The sequence below is a fragment of the Chaetura pelagica genome, unplaced genomic scaffold (genome assembly GCF_000747805.2).
Source record: "Chaetura pelagica isolate M959 unplaced genomic scaffold, ChaPel_1.0 scaffold103, whole genome shotgun sequence".
Classification (NCBI taxonomy): domain Eukaryota; kingdom Metazoa; phylum Chordata; class Aves; order Apodiformes; family Apodidae; genus Chaetura; species Chaetura pelagica.
Genome location: NW_009953004.1, coordinates 2,668,570 through 2,692,618, shown reverse-complemented (window position 1 = coordinate 2,692,618; position 24,049 = coordinate 2,668,570). Strand labels below are relative to the sequence as shown.

The window sequence follows — 24,049 nt, the reverse complement described above, 5'->3', positions numbered from 1 at the left end:
ACCTTAGAGCAGCTTCCAGTGCCTGAAGGGGCTCCAGGAAAGCTGGGGAGGGGCTTGGGACAAGGGCAGGGAGGGAGAGGACAAGGGGGGATGGATTAAAACTGGAAGAGGGAGATTGAGGTTGGACATGAGGAGGGAATTCTTTGGTGTGAGGGTGGTGAGAGCCTGGCCCAGGTTGCCCAGGGAAGCTGTGGCTGCCCCATCCCTGACAGTGTTGAAGGGCAGGTTGGATGGGGCTTGGAGCAGCCTGGGCTGGTGGGAGGTGTCCCTGCCCATGCAGGGGGGTTGGGACTGGATGATCATTTAAGGTCCCTTCCAATCCCAACCATTCATGATTCTATTATTTCCTTTGCATTCCCTGGATGCATCAGACTGGAGTCACTCCAGCAACATCACCCGCTTCCACTAATGATGCGTGAGGGTTTTTTTGTAAATTAGGGGGGTTTGACCCCATAAGGTGATAGGGAAAATTGCCAGAGCACCAGGTCATTTTCCCAGTGGCCTTGGCAAGAGGGGTTAGGTTGGCAGGAGGCAGTTACTTTGTGTTTGGCCATCTCAGTTTTATTAGGTAGAGCGCTATTTAACAAGTGGAAACTGCCAGGGTTGGGATTGACCTTCTAACGACCATAAAATCCATAAATAAACAGAGCAGCTTTCTTGTGTAACTTGTGCTGTTTATTTTAGACCTACATGAAGGAATCTTACTTTTTTAGAGAGGGCAATGAATCATTACCAAAAAAAATCATCAATAAAACCAAGTCAGGGTAACACCGTTTTCTTCACGAGTTTTGCACGGGGAAAGTTGATCAAATCTTTGATCTCCAAAGAGCCTCCAGAAGATAAAAGTGGATGAACTATAAATTCCCAGAAGGAAGGAGATATGTTTTCCACTTGAGGCCTCGCTAATATTTGTCTGGAATTAATTTTATGAACTTTCAAGTCCTTTCACACATGCAGTGGAAGAGCAAAGGGATGCAAGGGTGGAAGCTGTGGCTGGAGGGAGGCTGCTCCATCTCCTTCCATGGCTGTTAGAGTCCTGCTCATCTTAGTACCAACAATGGGATGGCTTCCAGGATTTATAAATCTCAAGGATATCACTGTTCCTTTCCTAAAAGTCTTTTTGCTTTGAGGAATTTTGCTTCCAAGTCTTCTGGTGTGAAAAAGGTGGTTTTGAGTCACGTTGGAGCTGGTCCTCTGGTGGAGGGTGACAGCTGTGGCTGTGCCCAGGGCATGAAGCCACAGGAATGGGATGTGGAGTGACCAGGAGCACTGAGGCCACTTCAGTGCCCCTTTGTTGCTTGCTGGAAAACCTCAAGAAAAATTGTGTGCAATAGTGCAGAGCTGTTGGTCAGACCCTGTCACTTCCAAACAACAGCTCCAGCATTTCAAGGGCTCCTCTGAGGACTCCAGCTTCAGTCCTCTTGCCCCCTTGGCATGTTTTATGATCGTGTTTGCTTCACTTTTGTTTGTGTCCCTCCACTCACGGTGCCCTGGAACCAATTAGAGGAGCTGAGGTTGTGTCCTGGGAGTCAGTGTCCTCTGTCTGTCTGTCTGTCCAGCCTTGCTCCAGCACAGCCCACCCTGCCACGGGCAGTGGGGAGGAAGGGGATGCTGATGCCTGTCCTGAGGAGCACAGCTCATCTTCCAAGCCAGCTTCCTGTCTGTGCCACCAAAACCAGCACTTGCACAGCTTTTAAAATTGCCACTGGTTGTTGGGGTTTTCTTTGCTGCATCTCAAGGAGCAGGATTATCCCCTCCACAGCTCCATGTTCCTTCTGTGTTCCCGGCTCCACCTGTCACTTAATTTCCCTTGGTTCACTCAAACTTGACCCTCTCCAATGTCCCTCTTATCTTTTTTCCCTCTTTTCCCTCCCTTCCTTTTTGTCTTGGTGTATTTATGCTGCTGTGGAACCACTGCTGCTCCCAGATTAACAAATCATTCCGGAGCTGGTAATTAGCAACAGTTGTGCTAAAAGGAACCATCAAGAATGTTAAATTAGTCCACTTTTAAATAAACTGTGTATGAAATGTTAGATCTTTATTCCCAGAGCACCAGTAAAAATGCTGCTGGCTCTTTGCTAACAAAGCCAAAATATGGGAGTAGGATGGTTGTAACTACAGAGACAATTCCGTGCTCTTGAGGTTATAAATAATGACAGAGCATTTACAAAGCAGATGTCAATAGGGCTCTTTATAAAACATTGCTTTAAAAGAAAGAAAGAAGAAAAAAAAAAGAAGAAGTTTCTTTTTCTCCTACTTTCATCTCTGTTCCCAGTTAGATCCCTGCCGTGCTGCTTTCCTGGTTCGTTTGGTTTTTGCTCTTTGGTTTGGGTTTTTTTCTTGTGTTTTGTTTTGTTTGGGTGTTTTGTGTTTTTTTTTCTGTTGGGTTTTTGTTGTTGTTGTTGGGGTTGGTTTTTTTTTTCTTCCTAGATTTTTTTTTTCATCTTGAGCTTGGTGAGAAACATAAGTGACTGTTACCCACTCTTTGATTTGGAGGATGGCAGCTGGGAAGAGGCTGAGCAGATGGCTGTCCTTAAGCTGACAACAATTTGGTTCCTACTACTTTGGCAGTCCCTGCTGCCGAGGAGAGTCCGTGGTGAGAACTCAGGGGTTTCAACGCTGCAAATGGCTTTTGTTGTTGAAATGAAAATGACATTTCTGGGAGAGCAGAGGCTGGTCTCCATCCCTGCTTCTACCTGCAGCCTTGGAAGTGATGGGTGAGCCACATGGGTCCAGCCTTTCACCCTGTTAGTGTTTGCTGAGTGGTTTTAGGGTGGTTGAGCAGGGAGCTGGTGCTGGTGCCTGGTTCCTCTGCGCCCCCAATCCAAGGTGCCATGTCCCAGCCATTCCCTCTCCTGACCTGGCAGCACTGACAATGCAATTAGGCTATTAGCTTTTTGCCTTTTCTTTTTTTTTAATCTATCTATCTATCTCCAGACCACAATAGCTACTTTTCCTGCTGGTTTCCTCTCCTTTGGAAAGGGCAGGTTCATCCCTCTGCCTCCAGAACAATGGGTGCCTTTGTGTGGCCCCCACGCAATTCCCCCAAGCCCAGACATTCCCAGAAACACAGATGGATGGAGGGTGATAGAGCCTTATTGTGCTCTGAAACCATGGTGATGAGCTCTCCGTAAATACAGAACATTTCCTGGAGACTGAGAGCACGGGAGATGGTCCCAAGAAAAAGCCTCATCACTAAGGGCTTGTGCTTCCTGATTTCCCTCCTGAATTTCTCTGGGATTTCTCCCCAGATTGGGAGAAGGTGGGGGGGGGGGAAATTAAGAAGATGTTTGAGTCCTTGTGGACAATCTCCATCCCTTTGCTGTGGTGGTGGTGTCAGTACTTGTGGTGACTATGGTGACTAGAGCTCATTTACAGGTTCCTACCTACATCTGTTTATGATGACAAGGCAGGTGCCTGGATAAGGTCTCGGGCACTTTTCAGCCATGAAGAAATGGTGATTGGCTTGGATATTAGGAAACAGTGATCAGGCTGGATATTAGGAATGATTTTTTCACTGAAAGAGAGGTTCAGACCTTGGAACAGGCTGCCCAGGGCAGGGGTGGAGTCACCATTCCTGAAGGTGTTCAAGAAGACATGTAGACAGGGCACAATGGGACATGGTTTAGTGGACATGATGGGGTTGGACTTGATAATCTCAGAGGTCTTTTCCTACCTTAATGAATCTGTGATACGATGATAAATATGCAGGTAACTTATTTCAGACCATGGTCTGGTATCTGTGCTCCTTTCTAACCAACCTTTCCACTGAGATGGGTCCAGAGAAGTTTAACAGTGACTAAAAACCCAGAATGCTGCTCAGGGCCTGGGTTCAGCTGGAGATCAAGACTGTGTCAGTTCTGGAAACAAGTGAAAACAGAGTTAAGGGTGATACTAAAGAGGATCTTGATGCTCTAGGTGTAGCTTTGAAGGGAATACATTTTTAGACACCTGAAACTTTCAGTGTATCCTTTGTTCAAGCTGCTCTGAATTAATTTTTTTAGTAATGAAATGACTTTGAGGACAGAATTAACAGTGTGTCTGTTAATAATCTTTGCTGTCTTGGGAAGTTGCTTCTCATCCATCAGCATGATGTGGTAGATCCCCAAGCAAGGCATAATTTGAGGGAAGCTCCACAGAGTGTGAGAATGTTGGGAGAGCAGAGGGGTGAACATCAAGGCTTAAGCCAATACCTGAAAGATTTTGGAGTCACCTTCTGTACCTGGAAAGTGTGTGATGCTGAAAGCCCAGGTGGTGACATTCCTTCCAGCAATACGTGTTGAGGAGGGTGATCAGCCAACCAGAAGGAACCAGGGTCTGAAAACTGATGGGATTCCAGAATTCTTCATTGAGTTCTGGTATGATGCTGTCCCAGTTGGATGTTAAACAATAAAAACAACTTGCTGGGAGAGGTACAAGCCTAATTGGGTGGTGGCTGTGACGAGGAGCTATGCCAGGTCACAGGGCTTGGTGGACATGTCTCTGTTTGCCTCCTGTCTCTTTCACCAGCCCTTCCAGTTTTGGTTTGGATTGTTCCAAAAGAAACCCTGCTTTGTTGTTCTTACTCTTCATGAAGCCATGATTAGGTGCTGCTGATGGGTTCCAGTCACAGAGCTGCTTTGGTGTGTGTTTGTCCTTCCCTGGTGCCTCCTCTCTGGTTCAGATGAGGTGGTGGGATGCCCTCAGGAAGATGTGAGGTGCTGAGGATGTTCAGGCAGCTGGAGAAGGAACTTTATGGTTGGAATCTCACATCAGTTGCATTTTCAGATGCCTGCCCTGGTTGCACTTTTGGGTGGCTTTCAGAGCTGTCCTGAGGGATGCCCAGCCTGGGGTGTGAGCTTCAGCAGGGCTTTGCAGGAACTTGACCTGAGCTTCTCAGCTCTTCTCACAGCTGCATGATGTTATTGGAAGTGACTGGTGATTCTGTATGAGTTGCACTTCTGAAAAGCTGGGCTTCTCCTAATGCCCCGGGGCAGGAGCTGCAGCTCAGGGATCTCACACAGGTTCTTCTGTTACAAAACACAGGCAGGACTAGTGAGAGGAGAGCAGATGTTGCAGCTGGGCAGGGATGTGGTTGCATCTGCCCCGTGTGTGTGTGGCTGAGCTGTGGGTGCCATGCAGCAAGCCTTGGAAGTGCTGAGCTCCACCAGGAGCTGGTGAGTCCACAGCATCAGAGGCTCCATTGTGTGCCTTGCTGAAGCTTTTGCAGCTGGGCTTTGGTTTCTGTGCATCAAACTGCCTCTCTGGCCACATCCACTGGGTATTTTGCAGGCAGACACAAAGTTTGCTGTGCACGTGGTCCCAGCCCATCTCGTTGCAGATCAGCTCTAGCACAAAAGCTGAGGAGCTGGTGGAGACCATGAACACCTTTCCCAAGGGCCCAAGGTATGGCCAGCCAGGCTTTGGGACCTGCTGCAAAAACTGCAGGTCTCCTGCACATCTTGGGCTGAATAAGCCAATTTTTCTGCCTGCAAGGGCCAGGGTGGGACCGAGAAGCCAAACCCAGAGCTGCTGCCCTGGTGGTGGCAATTGTGAAGTTGTCTTCAGTTGTGGCCTGTCTGGGTGCTCGTTAAAAACCCTCTGGGTTGTAGCAGGGCAGCTCCATCAGCCGTAGGAAAAGGACTTGCACAAAGCAAGGGAACCCCACTGCTGGGGAGCTCTTTGGGGAAAAACTTGTGAATGAGGCAGGGCAGTGGCCTGTTTTCATTAGGGCTTTGTTGGCCATGATGTATAGCAACATTGTTGGGTTCATCACCCCTCTCGTTAACAGGAGGAGGATTTGGGGAAGTCCATTCATCTGTTTGAAAGGCTGTGAATGGATCAACTGGAGTTGGCTGAGCCCAGGGAGGCTTTGCTGTGTCCTGACTGCTGCAGGGCCTTGGCTTTGTCTTCCCCAGGAGTGGTGGGGTCTCTCCTGGGTTTCCTTCAGAGCCCTGTTGAGGTTCATACACGTGAAAGCCCATGTTATGTGCTCAGGGGTTGATCTTTGGATGCAGCTCCTGTGCTGTTCCATGTAATCCCTCCTTTCCCAGGCAGCTGTTGGATGCCACGGAGATTTTCAATCCAATTAGGCAGGATTATGTACAGGAGGGGGGGTTGGGAACCACAACAAACAACACGAGAAGTTCTGCAGGGATGAGATAGTTGAAGAGATTTCCTCCCACCTGCCCTCGATTCCATTTTGGGGAAAAAGTGTTTTGAAAACATCCAGCAGACAATTCAAGAGAGCCTTCCCCAGGCTTGGTTCAAACCTTGCTGCAGCACCACTTGGGAATCATTTCTCCTGGAATTCATGACATATGTTAGTTGTTTATCTTAGTGGGATATGACTTAAAATGTCAGAGTGTTTTGTGTTAAGCAACAACCGAATAAAACAAACAAAATAAAAACACAGCTGTAAAGGCTGAGCTTTAAATTGCTGCCTTCAAATCTGTGGTGCTGATCAAGTGAGCAACAGGGTGCAGTGGTGTATAGAAAATAAGGCCTGTGAGTGCAGCCAGCAAGCCAAGAAAAGCCTTGAGATACTAGAATTAGAAAATATTGCTGGTGTTGTTTGTCAGCTCTGCTGTAAAGATCCAGCTTTTGGAATCCAAGCTGAATGCCTGAAGGAAAACAACAGGCACATCATATTCTTCTCCCAGAGCCAGTGAGAGTGAAACAGGATGGCCACAGGTTCTGGTGTGAACCCCAGGAACTTGGCTGGGACTGATTATGTGGGAGCGGAGTTAAGAAGGGTGGAGATTTATGTTTGATTGGCTTTTTGTGTTTTTGAGAAGGCAGTGCAGTGTTATTGTGCCAGCAACAGTGGCTCTGGAGTTAATTGAGAGCAGGATTTGGTCTTTGTTCATGAGCACATTTGAGCTGTGCTGTGCCTGCACCTACTCACTGCAGGCTGGAGGGGGTTTTTGAAAGCCTTTGTGGTAGCACCAGGCTTTGCTGGCACCTCAGCACCCTGCCCAAACTGGATCTGGGTGGGGCTGGGGACAAAAATCCACTGGTTGTTCTTTACGTTGTATAGAGTAATGGAAATTGCTTTTGCAGCAGGTGGTGATACCTGTGCAGTGGGTGAGGACACCTGTGCAGTGGGTGAGGACACCTGTGCAGTGGGTGAGGACAGCTCAGCAGTGGGTGAGGACACCTGTGCAGTGAATGGTGGTTCTCAGCAGAGCTCTGGCTGCAGGAGAAACAGAGCTGAGGTCGTGGGGTAACATAGGGTGGAAGGGACCTCTCCCCCAAAGCAGGACCAATACCATGATGGGACAACAGCAGAGGGAGGAGGCTCCTCAAGGTCAGTTGCTGTTCCAGTCTGGTGCTTCTCTGACCATGCCCCTGTGTTGTTCCTCATGCCAAAAAAGCCCTTCAGAGGTGTGCAGGGCTGGTGGGTCTCCACATGCTTCAGCACAGGTCCCTTCCAGCAGCAGCTGGTGACCTGCCAGTCACACCATCCTTTTTAAGGCAGAAAAACCTGGTAAATGCATGAAAGCAATTCCATGCATCCTGCTGCTTCCCACTCTCCTGCTGGGGCAGGGGGTGGTTGCTCAACAAGGTACCTTTACAGGCTGGTGGGCTCTGTGGTCTGTCTCTTTTACTCACATTTCAGTTCTAATCACCCTGAACTGCAATAACTGAAGGCTTTTTGTCCCTTTGATAGGATGAAAGGTCAATATGAAGCACAGCACAACTGTTGGCCAGTGTCTCTCCCTGGACAACTGTCCTCCCACTCCCTCTCAGTGTGACCCTGATGTGAAGAGTCCTGCTTTTTCATGGTCAAACCAGGCAAAAATCTGAGTGTTGTCAGAAGGAAAAACAAAACCAAACACAACAGGAACAACAAAAGAAAAACCTGTGGTGTGCTGGGATCTTGCATCCTCTGAAGCTGCCTGAGACAGAGACTCTGGCTCTCTGGCATCTACTGTCACTCCAGGGACTTAAGAGATGGGGCAGGATGAGCTGTGACTTCTCCCTGTTGGTTGTTTTGGGTTTTTTTCAGATGGGGAGGTTTGAGCTGGGGTCTGGTGTATGGGATCAGAGGAACAGGGAGGGAGCAGGCTACTGATCCATGGAGCTCCTGGAGCAGCATCTCATCATCTGGATGACAGATGGATGTAGGCTTGTCCTTTGACAGATTGCTCAGAGGAGAAGAGCAGTGAGGCAGCAGAAAGCCCCTCTGATACCTCACTCCCCCCAAGAAAAATGTTTCTCAGCTGTTGGTGTTTCTCAGCTCTTCTCAGACCCTCTGGCCAACCAGCAGTGTCCCTAAAGTGTCAGGGCAGACCTCAGGGTGGGAGGCTTCCCCTGGAGACATGTGAAAAGCCCTTCAAGAAGATGAAGAATAGCCTCCAAAAGTGGCTGTGGCCAAGGGAGTGCCTTGAGTATGAGATGAGCTGCAAAGTCTTCTTGATCTCTTGGGCTGGAGGAGACAGGCTTTGAGTGCTGGGCAGGGGTGGAGGATCAGAAGTATCAGCCATAAATTGGCTCCAGTCTTGGGGACTTAGGAGTCTGTGACTGCAGAATGTGACAGGGCTACCACTAAGAATGTGCACTAAGACTCCTGAATGTGCTGGTGTTTCTACACAGGGTTTGAGTGCAGTGAGCTGGGATGTTCTCCAGGCTTGGTAGTGCCATGGAAAGAAGACTCTGAGGTGCAGGACAAGGTGGGAATGCTGTTCTATGGGATGCTGTCCCAGAGCAGCTCAATTTGAGATGTAACCAGGAAAAGGCAATAAAGAGGGACTGTGTTCACACATGGATGTGAAGAGTTTGCAACTAAATGGAAACAAAAGCAGAGAGAGAAGCAACAATAGTGGCTGAGGAGAAACTGCAAGGCCTGGGGCTCACAAGCTGGTGCACCAAGCAGCTCTGTTTGATCATCCCCCCACCCTTGGTTCAGTGAGCTCCCTGTTCTGCCATGTGACTATTCAGTATATTCTGATTTATTGCAATTAGCACCAGCCCTGTACATCAGGTCCCTAATTCAGCTGTTCTGCTTCTAACTGTGGGCACCATCTTCCCTCCACACTTAGCAGAAGACCTTGTTTCCTCATCCCACCCCCAAAAAACCCCACTCTGGCAATCATGCCACCAGTTTAAATAGCACATGATGTGTTTTATTTCTGGGATATTTCCCCAGATGCACAATTTCTCATGTTTCCTGATATTCTGGACTAGTACCAAGGTTGCTCCTCAAGATCTCTCTGGAATTGGTGAAGAAGCACCTTCTTTTTTCAGGGAAGGGGGGGAAAAAAAAAATAATTCATCTTGTTTCAGTATTTGGATCACTGACTGATTTTTCAGTAGAGTCCAAGAAGCTTTCATCTGGATAGACCAAATTTCCTGAAAATGTTGGAAACATATTGGTTCCAAACCTCCCCCCAGACCACATGTTCTAGATTAAGCATGTGTTTGGGAGCTGACATCCTTCTTTCCCCAACTCCACCATAGTCTGGGATTAATAATGCTGCACTTAAAGATGGTTTAAAAGCCTTACATATCTCCTACCCAGGTCACCATCATTGCACCACTTCTGGAAATGGGGCTGCAGAATTTGTGGAGGTTTGGGTAAAGTGGAGGATTTTTATGGTATTTATTGGGACAATTCATGTCCCAAAGAAGGCACCAGGTTCTTCATCGCTTGGGATCTCAGGTAACACTTGAGATTTTCTTTCTGTCCTTCCCCCCACATTTACTGTTGATCCAATAAAGGTGGAGAGGGAGAGGGGAGGCCCAACAGGTGGGACTTCTTTATTACTTGATGGTCATCATGGTTCCTGCAGGTCCTAATGTCTGTGGAAATTGACAGGACTGGATGATTCCTGCTCTGCCCCTTTTTAGCCATCCCTAAGTGGTTGAGAACTTCCTTTCTGGAAGGCACTTGAAGGTCAGAGCTTTTTAAGAGAGCTGGAAACAGCCTGTGTTGTTGGGTTGACCTGAGGGTGAGCAGGACCTGAGGCCTGGGATGGTGCTTGTGCTCAGCTTCTGTGTCTTCTCTATTAATAATGGTATCCCAACTAATGGCCAGGACCTCATTTCAGAGTCTGTTAGTGATCTGTTCTCCAGAAGTTACTGGTGGATTTGGGCAGTATTCAGAGCTTTGTCTGAGATTTAGCAAGTGGTCTCTTTGTGAAACCAGATGGTTAGCAGGGTTTGGAAAAATACTTTACACAAATTTCCATAGCTGTTGAGAGCAGTGATCATTAAACCTAATATTCTTCTTCCAACTACAACCAGAAGCTCCTACTTCAAAGAAAAAGCTGCATTATTATTTTTTTCTAGTGCACAAAGACAATATAGTTTTGAAAATGAGTCTATTAGATAAGTCACATAAAGCTCCCTGCTTCTGTTTTTGTCTTCAAAATTACATGTTCATCTTGAAAGGAGCTGTGGACTTAATGACTTAATAATGTCACCTTGTGCTTATTTTCTGAAGGAGTGCAAAGTGATGTGGCTTTTCTGGAAGATGCAAACATCTCATGAACTGTCAAGATTGTGTCTCTGATTCTCCTTGTAAGTTGGAATGAGGGTAACTTCTCAGAACCTCCATCTTCTCATCCCTCAGAGTGCTGAGAGGAATATGGAGATGGCTCTCTTGTATTACCTGGTTTTATCCCATCCCCCAAAGCAGAGCCATGCTTGGGTGAGAAGGTTGATGATGAACCGTGGTCCTCTGGTGCTAGGGAAGTAGAAAAGTGATGACTTGATGATCATAGAATCAGGGAATGGTTTGGGTTGGAAGGGACCTTAACGATCATCCAGTCCCACCCCCTGCATGGGCAGGGACACCTCCCACCAGCCCAGGCTGCTCCAAGCCCCATCCAACCTGCCCTTCAACACTGCCAGGGATGGGGCAGCCACAGCTTCCCTGGGCAACCTGGGCCAGGCTCTCACCACCCTCACAGCACAGAATTTCCTCCTAATATCCAACCTAAATCTCCCCTCTTCCAGTTTTAGCCTTGAGTATGAGATGAGCTGCAAAGTCTTCTTGATCTCTTGGGCTGGAGGAGACAGGCTTTGAGTGCTGGGCAGGGGTGGAGGATCAGAAGTATCAGCCATAAATTGGCTCCAGTCTTGGGGACTTAGGAGTCTGTGACTGCAGAATGTGACAGGGCTACCACTAAGAATGTGCACTAAGACTCCTGAATGTGCTGGTGTTTCTACACAGGGTTTGAGTGCAGTGAGCTGGGATGTTCTCCAGGCTTGGTAGTGCCATGGAAAGAAGACTCTGAGGTGCAGGACAAGGTGGGAATGCTGTTCTATGGGATGCTGTCCCAGAGCAGCTCAATTTGAGATGTAACCAGGAAAAGGCAATAAAGAGGGACTGTGTTCACACATGGATGTGAAGAGTTTGCAACTAAATGGAAACAAAAGCAGAGAGAGAAGCAACAATAGTGGCTGAGGAGAAACTGCAAGGCCTGGGGCTCACAAGCTGGTGCACCAAGCAGCTCTGTTTGATCATCCCCCCACCCTTGGTTCAGTGAGCTCCCTGTTCTGCCATGTGACTATTCAGTATATTCTGATTTATTGCAATTAGCACCAGCCCTGTACATCAGGTCCCTAATTCAGCTGTTCTGCTTCTAACTGTGGGCACCATCTTCCCTCCACACTTAGCAGAAGACCTTGTTTCCTCATCCCACCCCCAAAAAACCCCACTCTGGCAATCATGCCACCAGTTTAAATAGCACATGATGTGTTTTATTTCTGGGATATTTCCTCAGATGCACAATTTCTCATGTTTCCTGATATTCTGGACTAGTACCAAGGTTGCTCCTCAAGATCTCTCTGGAATTGGTGAAGAAGCACCTTCTTTTTTCAGGGAAGGGGGGGAAAAAAAAAATAATTCATCTTGTTTCAGTATTTGGATCACTGACTGATTTTTCAGTAGAGTCCAAGAAGCTTTCATCTGGATAGACCAAATTTCCTGAAAATGTTGGAAACATATTGGTTCCAAACCTCCCCCCAGACCACATGTTCTAGATTAAGCATGTGTTTGGGAGCTGACATCCTTCTTTCCCCAACTCCACCATAGTCTGGGATTAATAATGCTGCACTTAAAGATGGTTTAAAAGCCTTACATATCTCCTACCCAGGTCACCATCATTGCACCACTTCTGGAAATGGGGCTGCAGAATTTGTGGAGGTTTGGGTAAAGTGGAGGATTTTTATGGTATTTATTGGGACAATTCATGTCCCAAAGAAGGCACCAGGTTCTTCATCGCTTGGGATCTCAGGTAACACTTGAGATTTTCTTTCTGTCCTTCCCCCCACATTTACTGTTGATCCAATAAAGGTGGAGAGGGAGAGGGGAGGCCCAACAGGTGGGACTTCTTTATTACTTGATGGTCATCATGGTTCCTGCAGGTCCTAATGTCTGTGGAAATTGACAGGACTGGATGATTCCTGCTCTGCCCCTTTTTAGCCATCCCTAAGTGGTTGAGAACTTCCTTTCTGGAAGGCACTTGAAGGTCAGAGCTTTTTAAGAGAGCTGGAAACAGCCTGTGTTGTTGGGTTGACCTGAGGGTGAGCAGGACCTGAGGCCTGGGATGGTGCTTGTGCTCAGCTTCTGTGTCTTCTCTATTAATAATGGTATCCCAACTAATGGCCAGGACCTCATTTCAGAGTCTGTTAGTGATCTGTTCTCCAGAAGTTACTGGTGGATTTGGGCAGTATTCAGAGCTTTGTCTGAGATTTAGCAAGTGGTCTCTTTGTGAAACCAGATGGTTAGCAGGGTTTGGAAAAATACTTTACACAAATTTCCATAGCTGTTGAGAGCAGTGATCATTAAACCTAATATTCTTCTTCCAACTACAACCAGAAGCTCCTACTTCAAAGAAAAAGCTGCATTATTATTTTTTTCTAGTGCACAAAGACAATATAGTTTTGAAAATGAGTCTATTAGATAAGTCACATAAAGCTCCCTGCTTCTGTTTTTGTCTTCAAAATTACATGTTCATCTTGAAAGGAGCTGTGGACTTAATGACTTAATAATGTCACCTTGTGCTTATTTTCTGAAGGAGTGCAAAGTGATGTGGCTTTTCTGGAAGATGCAAACATCTCATGAACTGTCAAGATTGTGTCTCTGATTCTCCTTGTAAGTTGGAATGAGGGTAACTTCTCAGAACCTCCATCTTCTCATCCCTCAGAGTGCTGAGAGGAATATGGAGATGGCTCTCTTGTATTACCTGGTTTTATCCCATCCCCCAAAGCAGAGCCATGCTTGGGTGAGAAGGTTGATGATGAACCGTGGTCCTCTGGTGCTAGGGAAGTAGAAAAGTGATGACTTGATGATCATAGAATCAGGGAATGGTTTGGGTTGGAAGGGACCTTAACGATCATCCAGTCCCACCCCCTGCATGGGCAGGGACACCTCCCACCAGCCCAGGCTGCTCCAAGCCCCATCCAACCTGCCCTTCAACACTGCCAGGGATGGGGCAGCCACAGCTTCCCTGGGCAACCTGGGCCAGGCTCTCACCACCCTCACAGCAAAGAATTTCTTCCTACTCCCTGCCCTTGTCCCAAGCCCCTCCCCAGCTTTCCTGGAGCCCCTTCAGGCACTGGAAGCTGCTCTAAGGTCTCCCTGGAGCCTTCTCTTCTCCAGGCTGAACACCCCAACTCTCCCAGCCTGGCTCCAGAGCAGAGCTGCTCCAGCCCTCCCATCATCTTCAGAGCCCTCTTCTGGACTCTCTCCAACAGCTCCATGTTCCTCTTGTGTTGGGGTCTTCAGAACTGGACACAGACTCCAGGTGGGGTCTCAGGAGAGCAGAGTGGGGGACAATCCCCTCCCTGGCCCTGCTGCCCATGGTGCTTTTGATGCAGCCCAGGACACAGGTGGTTTCTGGGCTCCAGCACATGGTGCTGGCCTGTGTTGAGCTTCTCCCCCATCTGGTATGTAATTATAATGATATAACCTATATGATAATAATAATAACAATAATAATCCTGATAATAAGCAGTGAGTGCTGAAAACGAGCTGGTGCAGCCTATAGAGGACACAGTGGCTGCTGCAGTGTCCCTCTCCCAAACTGCTTGAACACCCTGAAGACACCATAGAATCACAGAACATGCTGAGTTGGAAGGGACCCATCAGGATCATTGAGTCCAACTCCTGTCCCTGTGCAGGGCACCCCAAGAATTAAGATGTGCCTGAGAGCATCATCCAAACACTTCTGGAACTCAGGCAGGCTTGGTGCTGGGACCACTGCCCTGGGAGCTTGTTCCAGTGGTCAACCACCCTCTGGGCGGGAAACCTTTTCCTGATATCCAACCTAAACCTGCCCTGATCCAGCTTCTGCCATTTCCCCCAGTCACAGGGGTGAAGACATCAGGACCTGCCCCATCTCTTCCCCTCCTGAGGAACCACAGACTGCCATGAGGTCACCTCTCAGCCTCCTCATCTCCAAGCTGAACAATCCAAGTGACCTCAGCTGCTCCTCATAAGTCATCCCATCCTCATGGTTCTCCTTTGGACCCTCTCCAATAGCTTCATGTCCTTTTTATGTTATGGTGTGACATCAGTGGATGTCTTTGCTCTGAACTGCATGCTGACCCTGCTGGAACATGATGGTGGCCCTCGTGGAGTTTGTCCTGTTCCTGGTCACTGACAGTTTGAAGGATCTCAGCAGCCTCCCTAGGTACTGCTCCTTTGTTTGACTCATTTCTAGAATGGTCAAACTTTTATAGGTTTTATATAAAGTAAGTAGAATTACAAAGCCCTGTTGCCATCAATAAAACCAGTTTGAACTGTTTGGCAGGAATTTAAACTATTTCTTGTTAATCCCCACACACGACTAGTAAGTGAACTCAGGGCTTTATTTTTTTTAATATACTCTTTATACCAGCATGTGTCCTAAAGAAGGTTTGGATATTTTGGTATTTATAGTCAATCATAGCAGTGCGTGGCGTGCAGCAAGAAAAATGGGAGGGGGGAAGAAGTAAACTCTATTAATCTTTATAAGAGAAAACATGTCATATGTAATATCCTCAAGTTGCATCACCATCTGGTTTTTTCTGAAGCCCTTGGAAGTGATCCAGCAGATGCTGGGACTGCAGGAGCTGGGGGCTAGAACCTGCTCCCTGAAGCACGGTTAGATGTCTGCTGCTTGCTGGGCCACAGCTGTGCTTGTACACACCAAAACCTCATCTATTGCAAATATTTTCTTCAGCTGGAGGGAGAAGCTTGATCTGAACTGGCTCACTGCTGCAACCCGTGGCCACAGTGCTTCTGCAGAAGAATCTGCACAATCACAGAAGATTAGGGGTGGGAAGGGACTTCTGAAGATGATGGAGTCCAACCCCCCTGCCAGAGCAGGACCAAAACCAGGGCAGGTCACTCAGAAGCACATCCAGACAGGGCTGGAAAGTCTCCAGAGAAGGAGCCTCCACAGCCTCTCTGGGCAGCCTGTCCCAGGGCTCTGCCACCCTCAAAGTTCTTCCTCATGTTGAGGTGGAACTTCCTGGGCTCCAGTTTGAGTCCATTGCTCCTCATCAAGAAGTGACTTGGTGTTGCTTGGAGCCTTCTCCTTGCAGGTACCCAGCTGGGTGGCTGGTGTGTTACCATATAGAGCTGTTGTCCCACTTGTACCTTCCAATCAAAGCTCACCACTCTTGCTGGTGTGATATTCCCTCCTTTTCTGTTACTCCCTTTTCTTCTACCAACAGATGTATCAAATAAGCTTTTATTTCTTATTATGAGTTGAGGTCTTCAGAGTGCTCTTCAAAGCCAGGGTCACCCCAAGCCCAGTGTGCAGTGTTGCTACTCGAGCACCTTTGCTGGGGAAATCCTGCCCAGTGATGGAGAACTCAGCTGGCAGATGATGGAGGTGGCCTGAGTTCCTGCAGGAAATCCAGTGGAAGAGGCTGTAAATGTCAGAAGCAGGTCTGACCACACTGCTCCCAGGGTTTTCACCCCACCCTAATGAGTGGCATCAGTATTGCCCAACATCTGCTGGAGCTATTTCCATTTGTTAGGGTTGCACTCCTGCCTTCCCTAGCTGGGTGACAGCAGTGAAGCACGTGCAGATGTTCTTCTCTGCAGATCCATCTGAAAAGCTCCACCATCCAGCAGAAAAGCTGATCTTTTCCCATGTATATAGAATGTATAGGATTATGCATTTTGCATGACTGGATCTCATTCCATGCTTGCTATCCTTCAAAGCCTTCCAGCCTCTCCTCTCTGGTATCTTGGGTCTTCTTCAGCTCTTGTCAACTTTGTTCCTCTGCAAAGCAAAGCTCACATGAGGGGTTGACTAGAGGTGGCAGCTCCTGCAAGGAGGGGTTAGAACATAACCATACATTTAATTTCAGTTGAAAGGCAGGAAATGTCAAGGGGGATGGGCTTCCCTTGGTCTCGGGACCTCAAACACAAGGATGTAGCATGTCAGAGGAGGTGGGAGATAGGTGGAGTTGGTGGGAAGAAGGACAGAAGTCGAGTGCAAGCAGACATGGAGAAGCATAGCAAAGCTTGGGTGGCTGTCATGGTTAGCACCAGCCATCAAGGCCATGGGCTTGATCTCTAGTTCATAACAGACACTTAAAGGACTTTCTGAGAAGCAAAGGTGATTCCAGAACAGTGCAAAGAAGCAAGCTGGAGGGTATTTTTATAAAGAAGGGAAAAGAGGTGCTGGGGAGCAGCAGAGCAGCCAGGTTGCTCTCAGACCCCACCAGACTGGGATGAATCCTCCCACGTGCTGTGGTGAAGCCCCAGGATGCAGAAGTGAGAGCTGCAGCAGGCAACGTGGATCAAGGGAAAAGTCTTCAAGGCAAACCAGTTGCCTTCTAGAAGAAGGTGGGCTTGCAGACTCTGGAGCAGCAGCAGGTACCTCTGACTTGGATTTTGATACTGTAGAGGAACCCAGTGTGTGTGCCTGTAATGTGCACCCTGGGGTCAAAAAGGAAGTGTCTTCTCATAGACTTTCCTTGGAATCAAGTCATCTAATGGCCTCCATGACACTGCATTAAATAAAGGTGGGCAGTGGGAAAGGCTTGGAGACCAGGGGTGGGTTGGGAGGTGGGACTGATGGGGTAGGTGAAGACTCTAGGAAAGACTTACACCTGCCTGACTTGTAGGTATTTAACTTGCTCCATCAATTAAAAAGTGACCAGGGGGGTCATATGTGTTCAGCCACTACAACATTTAACGAGCTCTGTTGCTTAAATGTTGGGGTGTGGCCTCAGAAGATCCTGCCAAAAAGGCTTTATATTTTTGTCCTCCTCCTCACATGAGGGTTGGGACAATGTAAATCAAGTGTTCAAGCCCTGGGCCTCAGCTCCTTTGGCACTGAAGGGAACGTAGATCTGAGATTCCAGTGGCACTCAGCTTCTCAAACTCAGTGAGAGGCTTTGTTACCACTTCAGACTGAACTGGGAAGGAGCCCATTATTTTACCAGTTTGCACAGAAAAGAAAAAAAAAGGGGGGGGTGAAAATTCCATCTTCTGGCGGATCAGATGAACCTTATGGCTCCCTGCTCCAATTAAACCATCCACCCCCTCCTGTTGGGAGACGAGCAGATGCAAAACCCCAGAGACTCAGAAGCTCCCAGGGCTTAATAAGACTGGCTTTCTTTTTTTTTTTCATGTCAGAAGTATTTTGTGTTTGTCGAAAGATTCACTTGCACAGCCTTTAACATCTCTCTCTGCCGTGCCTGGAACAGATGCGCCTGTTGTAATATAGACTGTGAACATTGACATCCCATGTGGTTCTCATTCCTCCCATTCATCTTTGAAGCTAATTGGTTCCAGCCATTTCAAATGTGTTTTGGCTGGCCGCAGCTATTTGTACTTTCACTCTGGTTCTGGCACTAATGGGTGTGATATATATAACATGAAATAAACTCTCGTGACTCCCGAGGTCTGCGCGGAGACGCGGACGCAGCGCTCGCGCTTCGGGTTTTGTTTGGGTTTTTCTTCTTGTTTGTTTTGGGTTTTCTCTTTTTTTTTTTTTTTTTTTAAATGGCATCCCCCAGACAGTGTTTTCTTTGTATGGTTTGTTGTTGTTGGTTTTTTTTTCCCACTTGGCTGAAAATGGTTTTAGCTGGTGCCCAAGATCAGGGCAATCAGCTGGTGCTGTCGAAGAAGGTCGCGCTAGGACAAGGGGTGATGGTTTTAAACTGAGAGAGGGGAGATTTAGGTTGGACATCAGGAAGAAATTCTTCACTATCAGGGTGGTGAGGAGCTGGAATGGGTTGCCCAGGGAGGTTGTTGACGCCTCATCCCTGGAGGTTTTTAAGGCCAGGTTTGTGCAACCTGGTCTAGTGGTTCCCTGCTCATGGCAGGGGGGGTTGGAACTTGATGAGCTTTAAGGTCCCTTCCAACCTTAATGATTCAGTGATTCTGTGAGAATTGGTGGGTGATCACAGCTCATTTGAGTCCCCATCCCTGGAGGGATTTCAAAGTCCTGGAGATGTGGTGCTGAGGGACATGGTTTAGTGGTGGCCTTGGCAGGGCTGGGTTAACAGTTGGACTTGATGATCCTAAAGGTCTTTTCAAACCAAAATTATTTGATAATTCTGTGATTCTGCATTGTGGGAGCTCAGAAAATGCAACAAGAGGAGCCTGCCAGGGTTTGCCAAACAGAAGAGGTAAAATTTTTTATTAAAATTCCCTTATTAACAGTATTTTAATTGCTTGTGTTGCTGACTCTTCCTTGCCCCTCACTGCCATATAAGCTATATCACTGTAACTTGCTTATAACTATATTTAATTAAAGTAAGGCATATTTAAAGGGACATTTTACAAGGGTTTGTAGCGAGAGGACAAGGGGGGATGGATTAAACCTGGAATAGGGAGGTTGAGGTGGGACATGAGGAGGAAATTCTTCACTCTGAGGGTGGTGAGAGCCTGGCCCAGGTTGCCCAGGGAAGCTGTGGCTGCCCCATCCCTGGCAGTGTTGAAGGGCAGGTTGGATGGGGCTTGGAGCAGCCTGGGCTGGTGGGAGGTGTCCCTGCCCATGCAGGGGGGTTGGAACTGGATGATCTTGAAGGTCTCTTACAACCCAAACCAGTCTGTGATTGTACCATTCTATGATCTGCCATGGTGGGCCTGCTAGTTGGCATCAGGGCTGCTCCCCAGTGAGATACCAGCACTGGTGTTAGAAACTGGTGTCTTGTCCTGTCTACATGGTTTAATACTGTGAATATATGGATTAGTAGAAAAACCAGTAAATTAGCAGAAATAATAAATTAGGTAATACCATCATTTTCTCACGACCCAACAGCATAATGTAGGCAAATAAATATTCCTGTTGAAAAGGCACCAGTGAGGTCACTGAGTGTTTCTCTGGTTTTTCTCTCATCTTTCCTCTAACGTGCCAGGGTTAATTTGTCTTTCTCCACCACTGCGGACTCAAAGCAACCTTGTGACCTTCTCTTCATTATAAATATATCTCAGTTCAAGGTGATTTCAGCCTTCAATATGTGTTTAAGCCCAGATTTTGGAGGGGTTTCACTGATGAACAACGAGGGACCGTTTTGGGGATTGTTGCAGTTCTTTCCCATCCCTGATGAATTCTTGAGGAAGCCATGGAACACGTTTCATACTTCAGCTTCTGCTCAAAGAAGTCATGTAGTTTCTCAGCTTCACTATAAATACTTTTCCTTGCTAGGGAAGTTTGTATTCCCATTGTTTGAACAAGCCAGTTCATAATAATTCCTTGCTTTGGGCTTTTTTTAGTGTTTCGTTATGATTTTTTAAGCAGCTTGGCTCAGAAGGGTTTGGGTTGTCCACTTGAAAAATGATCTGCTGCAGAGGGATCGTGTTCTTAAATGGTTTGTGTTGGGTCTCAGGATTTCTGGAGGTCTGAGATGCTGTTCTTCCATCAGCAGCTCCAGGGGATACGTGTGGCAAAACAGCAGAGCTGGAGCTGAGCTGGTATCGAAGAGTAAAGCTCTGGCTCAAGGCTGAAAAGCATCTGTCACCTGGGCTTTGCCACTGGCCACAAGCAGATGGTTTCACTCATCTTTGCTGGCCACCAAAACTCACTCCCTTGGGTTATACCAACCCCGGGTTGTTAGTTGGAGAGAGAGTAAAGCAGATGTGGGTCCTGGTCAAGTGGTCACACCTTCACAGCAGTTGTCTGTAGCAAACAAAAGGTTCTATGTCTTTGTCTTACCAGTTTTGTTGCCCATTTTGTTCCAGCTCTGGAGAGGCACCCTCAGGGTCAGTGGGTGTGGGTGGCAGGGAGGGTTTCTAAGGCAAAAATTGAATTTCACAAGTTTTCTCTTTTTTTTCTTTGTAGGTCCAAGTTCAGTTAAAAACAAGAAAAAGGGTAAGTTTGAGTTTTAATTTCCTTTTCCTTTCTGGGTGTTGTGGTACCTGGCTATGAATTCTCTTTAGCCAACTTGAATGATAAACCAGTGACAGAGGAAATTCCCAAAAGGGAATTTTTTCTCAATGAGACCAATCAGCCATGGGAATAATCTCCCCAGAGAAGTGTTGGATTCCTCAACATTGGACGCTTATAAGACTCAACTGGACAGGGTGCTGGGCCATCTTGTCTAGATCATGCTTTTGCCTAGAAAGTTTGGGCCACATGATCCTTGACATCCCTTCCAAGCTGGAATTCTGTGATTCTACAAGAGATTCCCCCTTGGGAAGGGCAGGGATTCATGTGGAGGGTGGTCCCACCACACAGACCACGGGCTGCTCTCCAGCTTCCACGTTGCCAGGGCAGGGTGGCAGGACCCAGCAGCACCAGTGGATCATCACTGCTCATTAAAGCCTTCCTTGAAAGCTAAAGGAAGTTAATTATGTTGTCCAGAAGTAATTCTGAAGATGCTATCATTAAATAGTTGAGTCTGGGAGCTGCTCTGTCTCTGCAGAGACACTTTCATCCCTGGGCATCTTGCTGCAGGTTGGGTTCTCCTTCAGACCCACCAAAGCCAAGGCAGATATGCTCTGCATCTCACTCCTGGTTGTGCATTGACCTCAGAAGCACTGGTCTATGTGTCCATTCAGCCCCCAGGCATTTTGTCTGACTTGCTGATGCCCCTCAACCTGCCTGCAGTGGGTGTGGATGAGTTGTGAGTCGGGTGAGGCAGCCCTGTGCTCCCACGGGGTGTCCGATGCCATCCCTGCCTGTGTGGGAATCCTGGGCAATGCTTATAGCCAGACATTTCAACTTGCTACCAAGACCTTGAGCGAGCCAAAGTCTCCAAGCTCCCTGATTTCAGGGGAACCAAACCCATTGTTGTCCCTCGTAGACCATCCAAACTCTTCTGCACCTGTTTGACAACCACTCGCTGGCGGATTGTGGGTGACCACACAGGAGCTGTGCTCAGCTCAGGGTCCTGCTGCCTCCAGAGCCCAGGAGATCAAGGCATTGAGAGGGTCTCCAGCCCACCACCATGACCTGCAGCAGCTTTGCATATCTGTGCTGCATCAAACCTCTCTTCATCCTTGACTGCAAACCCAGGATTTGCAGCTGAGCGGCTGCGAGAGGCCGCGGTTAGAGCCTCGCTTGGTATTTACTCTCAAAAGCAGCATAAAATTGGATGTTGGAGGAGTTTGTCCTCATAAAAACTGGGAAACCCCAAACCCGTGTTAAATCAGCCCAACTAATAACAACTGGTGGTTGTGGTGTCATTCTGGAGTAGCAGGAAGATCTGGTGGAGCTGTGCTGTGTACAGCTGTAGTCCTGTATCAAAGTTTAATTTGATGGTTTTGTCACATTTAAGGTGGGTTTTTTTGAGTTAGAACTCATTGTTTGGCCACTGATGATTCAGGGAAAACTCCTTGGTCCTGCCTGCTTTGAGTTTTGGAGCCTTCCTAGTGCAAGTGGGAGAGACAGAGCCTTGGCACCTGGGTGCTGGAGACCCTCCCCAGGGAGCTGCTCAGGGTGGGGTCCCCCCTGTTAGAAAATGAATGGAAAGCTTTACATTTTATTTATTTTATTAATATCTTATTTATTATATCAGCATCTTATTTATTGTAGGAATATATTGTTTATTATAGGAATATCTTTTTTGTTTTAGGAATATTTATTATAGGAATATCTTATTTATTATAGGAATATCTTATTTATTATGTGAATATCTTGTTTATTATAGGATTATTCATCATATTAATATATTATTTATTATATTTATGTATTATTTATTTAGTGATATCTTGTTATTATAGCAATATTTTTATATGAATATTTTATTTATTATGTGAATATCTTTATTATAGGAATATCATGTTTATTATAGGAATATCTTATTTATTATAGGAATATTTTGTTTATTATAGGAATGTTTATTATATTGTTCTATTATTTATTACATTGATATCCTGTTTATTTTAGTAATAGCTTGTTTCTTATAAGAATATTTATTATATGACTATCTTATTTATTATATGAAAATCTTGTTTATTATAGGAGTATCTTCTTTCTTGCCTTGTGACTTGATAAGTGAGGTTTTGTTAGCACAGAAAAGTACTTGAAATTACTTGAAGGAGCAGGAAAGCACAGAAAATAAGAGACCCTGCATAGCATCAGGATGATGTGCAATTGTTTTACTGCTGGGTGAGCAGCTGCTTTAGTAGCAGAGCAGATCTGGGAGAGAGATGAGTTGACCCAGCAGTGCTGGATACCCCTGCTGGGGAGGAAAGCAGGGAGGGACAGCAGCAGGATTCCCAACTCCCTGTGTATGATCCTGTGCTGGGATGGCCCAGACCGGAGGGAAGGATTCAGTTAGGGGGCCCGAGGGGAGGCAGGTAAGGGGCTGGCTTCCAGGTGACAGTTCCTGAACCATGCCATTGTCCCAGGGAGAACTGTTGGCTTGCAGGAAGGCTGACTTCTTGCCAGCTCAGATCTGAAGGCACAGCAGAAATTCTGCTGCCAGTGATGTGTTCCCTCAAGCCTTTGCCATGTTTTTGCAGGGTGCCACTGTTCACTTCCTCATCTGTGCTTACTCTGACTTTATTTTTTACCCATTTAAGCTAAACTTCACAGTTTTCCTGATTTCCACATGTCCTTGTTGGTGGCTACTGGCCATCCAGAGTTTTCCACTGCTGTGCTAACTGGAACAGATGGGTTTTTCCTTGGAGTATCCAAAACTGGATTATCTGGTAGCCTAACAAGTACATCAATGTACTAAGAAACCATTATTTTCATTTCCTAACTGCTGCTGTCATCTCAAGAAGGGTTTCATTTTCTCCTCCAGCTGACTTTGTTTCAGCAATTGAAGCAGTTTTGCAACAGTCATAAAGTTATTTGGCAGAAAAGCTGCTGCAAAGTTGCATTTTTCATCTCTGAGGTCCCTTCCAACTCTAACCAATTCTATGATTCTATGATTTTAAAAACTGCACCAAAAGAACTGAATTTCTGTCAGGGATCTGGAAGATCAGGAAAGCAGAGGTCAGGCTTTCCCTGCTTATTCAATCCATGTCCCTGCTTAGAGTCTTTACTGGCTTGGATCTGCTCTTTCTCCCCATGGGATAGCAAGGTGAGATATGTTGGAGGTTCATGGCAACTCTTCAGTGCTCCTACCCTCCTGGTTGGGTTTGTCCTTCCCTCAGCCCTCCAGCCAAAGCCCACAAGACACGTGGAATGATTTTCAGGCATTGTAGCATCCTTGGTGCCCATTAAGTGCATCCTCATCACTGGAGGCTCTGGAGCTGGTGGAAGGGAGATGGAGCTTGGAACTGCCCTCTGGAGGCACCTCTCCCTCAGGAAGGAGGTCCAGCCATGGGGATCAAGTGCTGTTGCACAACATCTGCAGCAGGGAGACAAGATGCCAATTGTTTGCCATCCAGACCCGGGCTGGGAGCATCCCAACCATTCCCCAGGGATGTGGCCAGCTCTGGGGTGTGCTGTTGGAGCCCCACCTGAGGGCAGGGTGGCCAGGCCAGGGCTCTGGGACAGAGACTGTCTGAGCCTCCATCTCTTGGGAGGCCATGGAGAGTCCATGTGCCTGATTTAAATGTAGTTCCACGTGTTGGCTGAAGCTCACGAGGTGACCAGCAGCTTTGTCCCCACGGTGCAGAGCTGCAGGACCCAGCTGGTTGGTTGGGTGCAACCAGCCATCCCCAGTCTTCTGCTTCCCTCCTTCCCAGGGGAGGGAAAGACCACCCCAC

General features: G+C 47.2%; 1 protein-coding gene across 1 annotated transcript in view; it reads left to right on the top strand.

Moving 5' to 3' along the window:
* The window catches only part of EDA (ectodysplasin A), a 106,928-nt gene that overhangs the window by 73,952 nt on the left and 8,927 nt on the right, over positions 1–24,049 (top strand). The window contains exon 3 of the mRNA XM_009996627.1: positions 20,226–20,255. Coding sequence (XP_009994929.1) covers positions 20,226–20,255 — 30 coding nt within the window. The remainder of the gene's footprint in view (positions 1–20,225; positions 20,256–24,049) is intronic.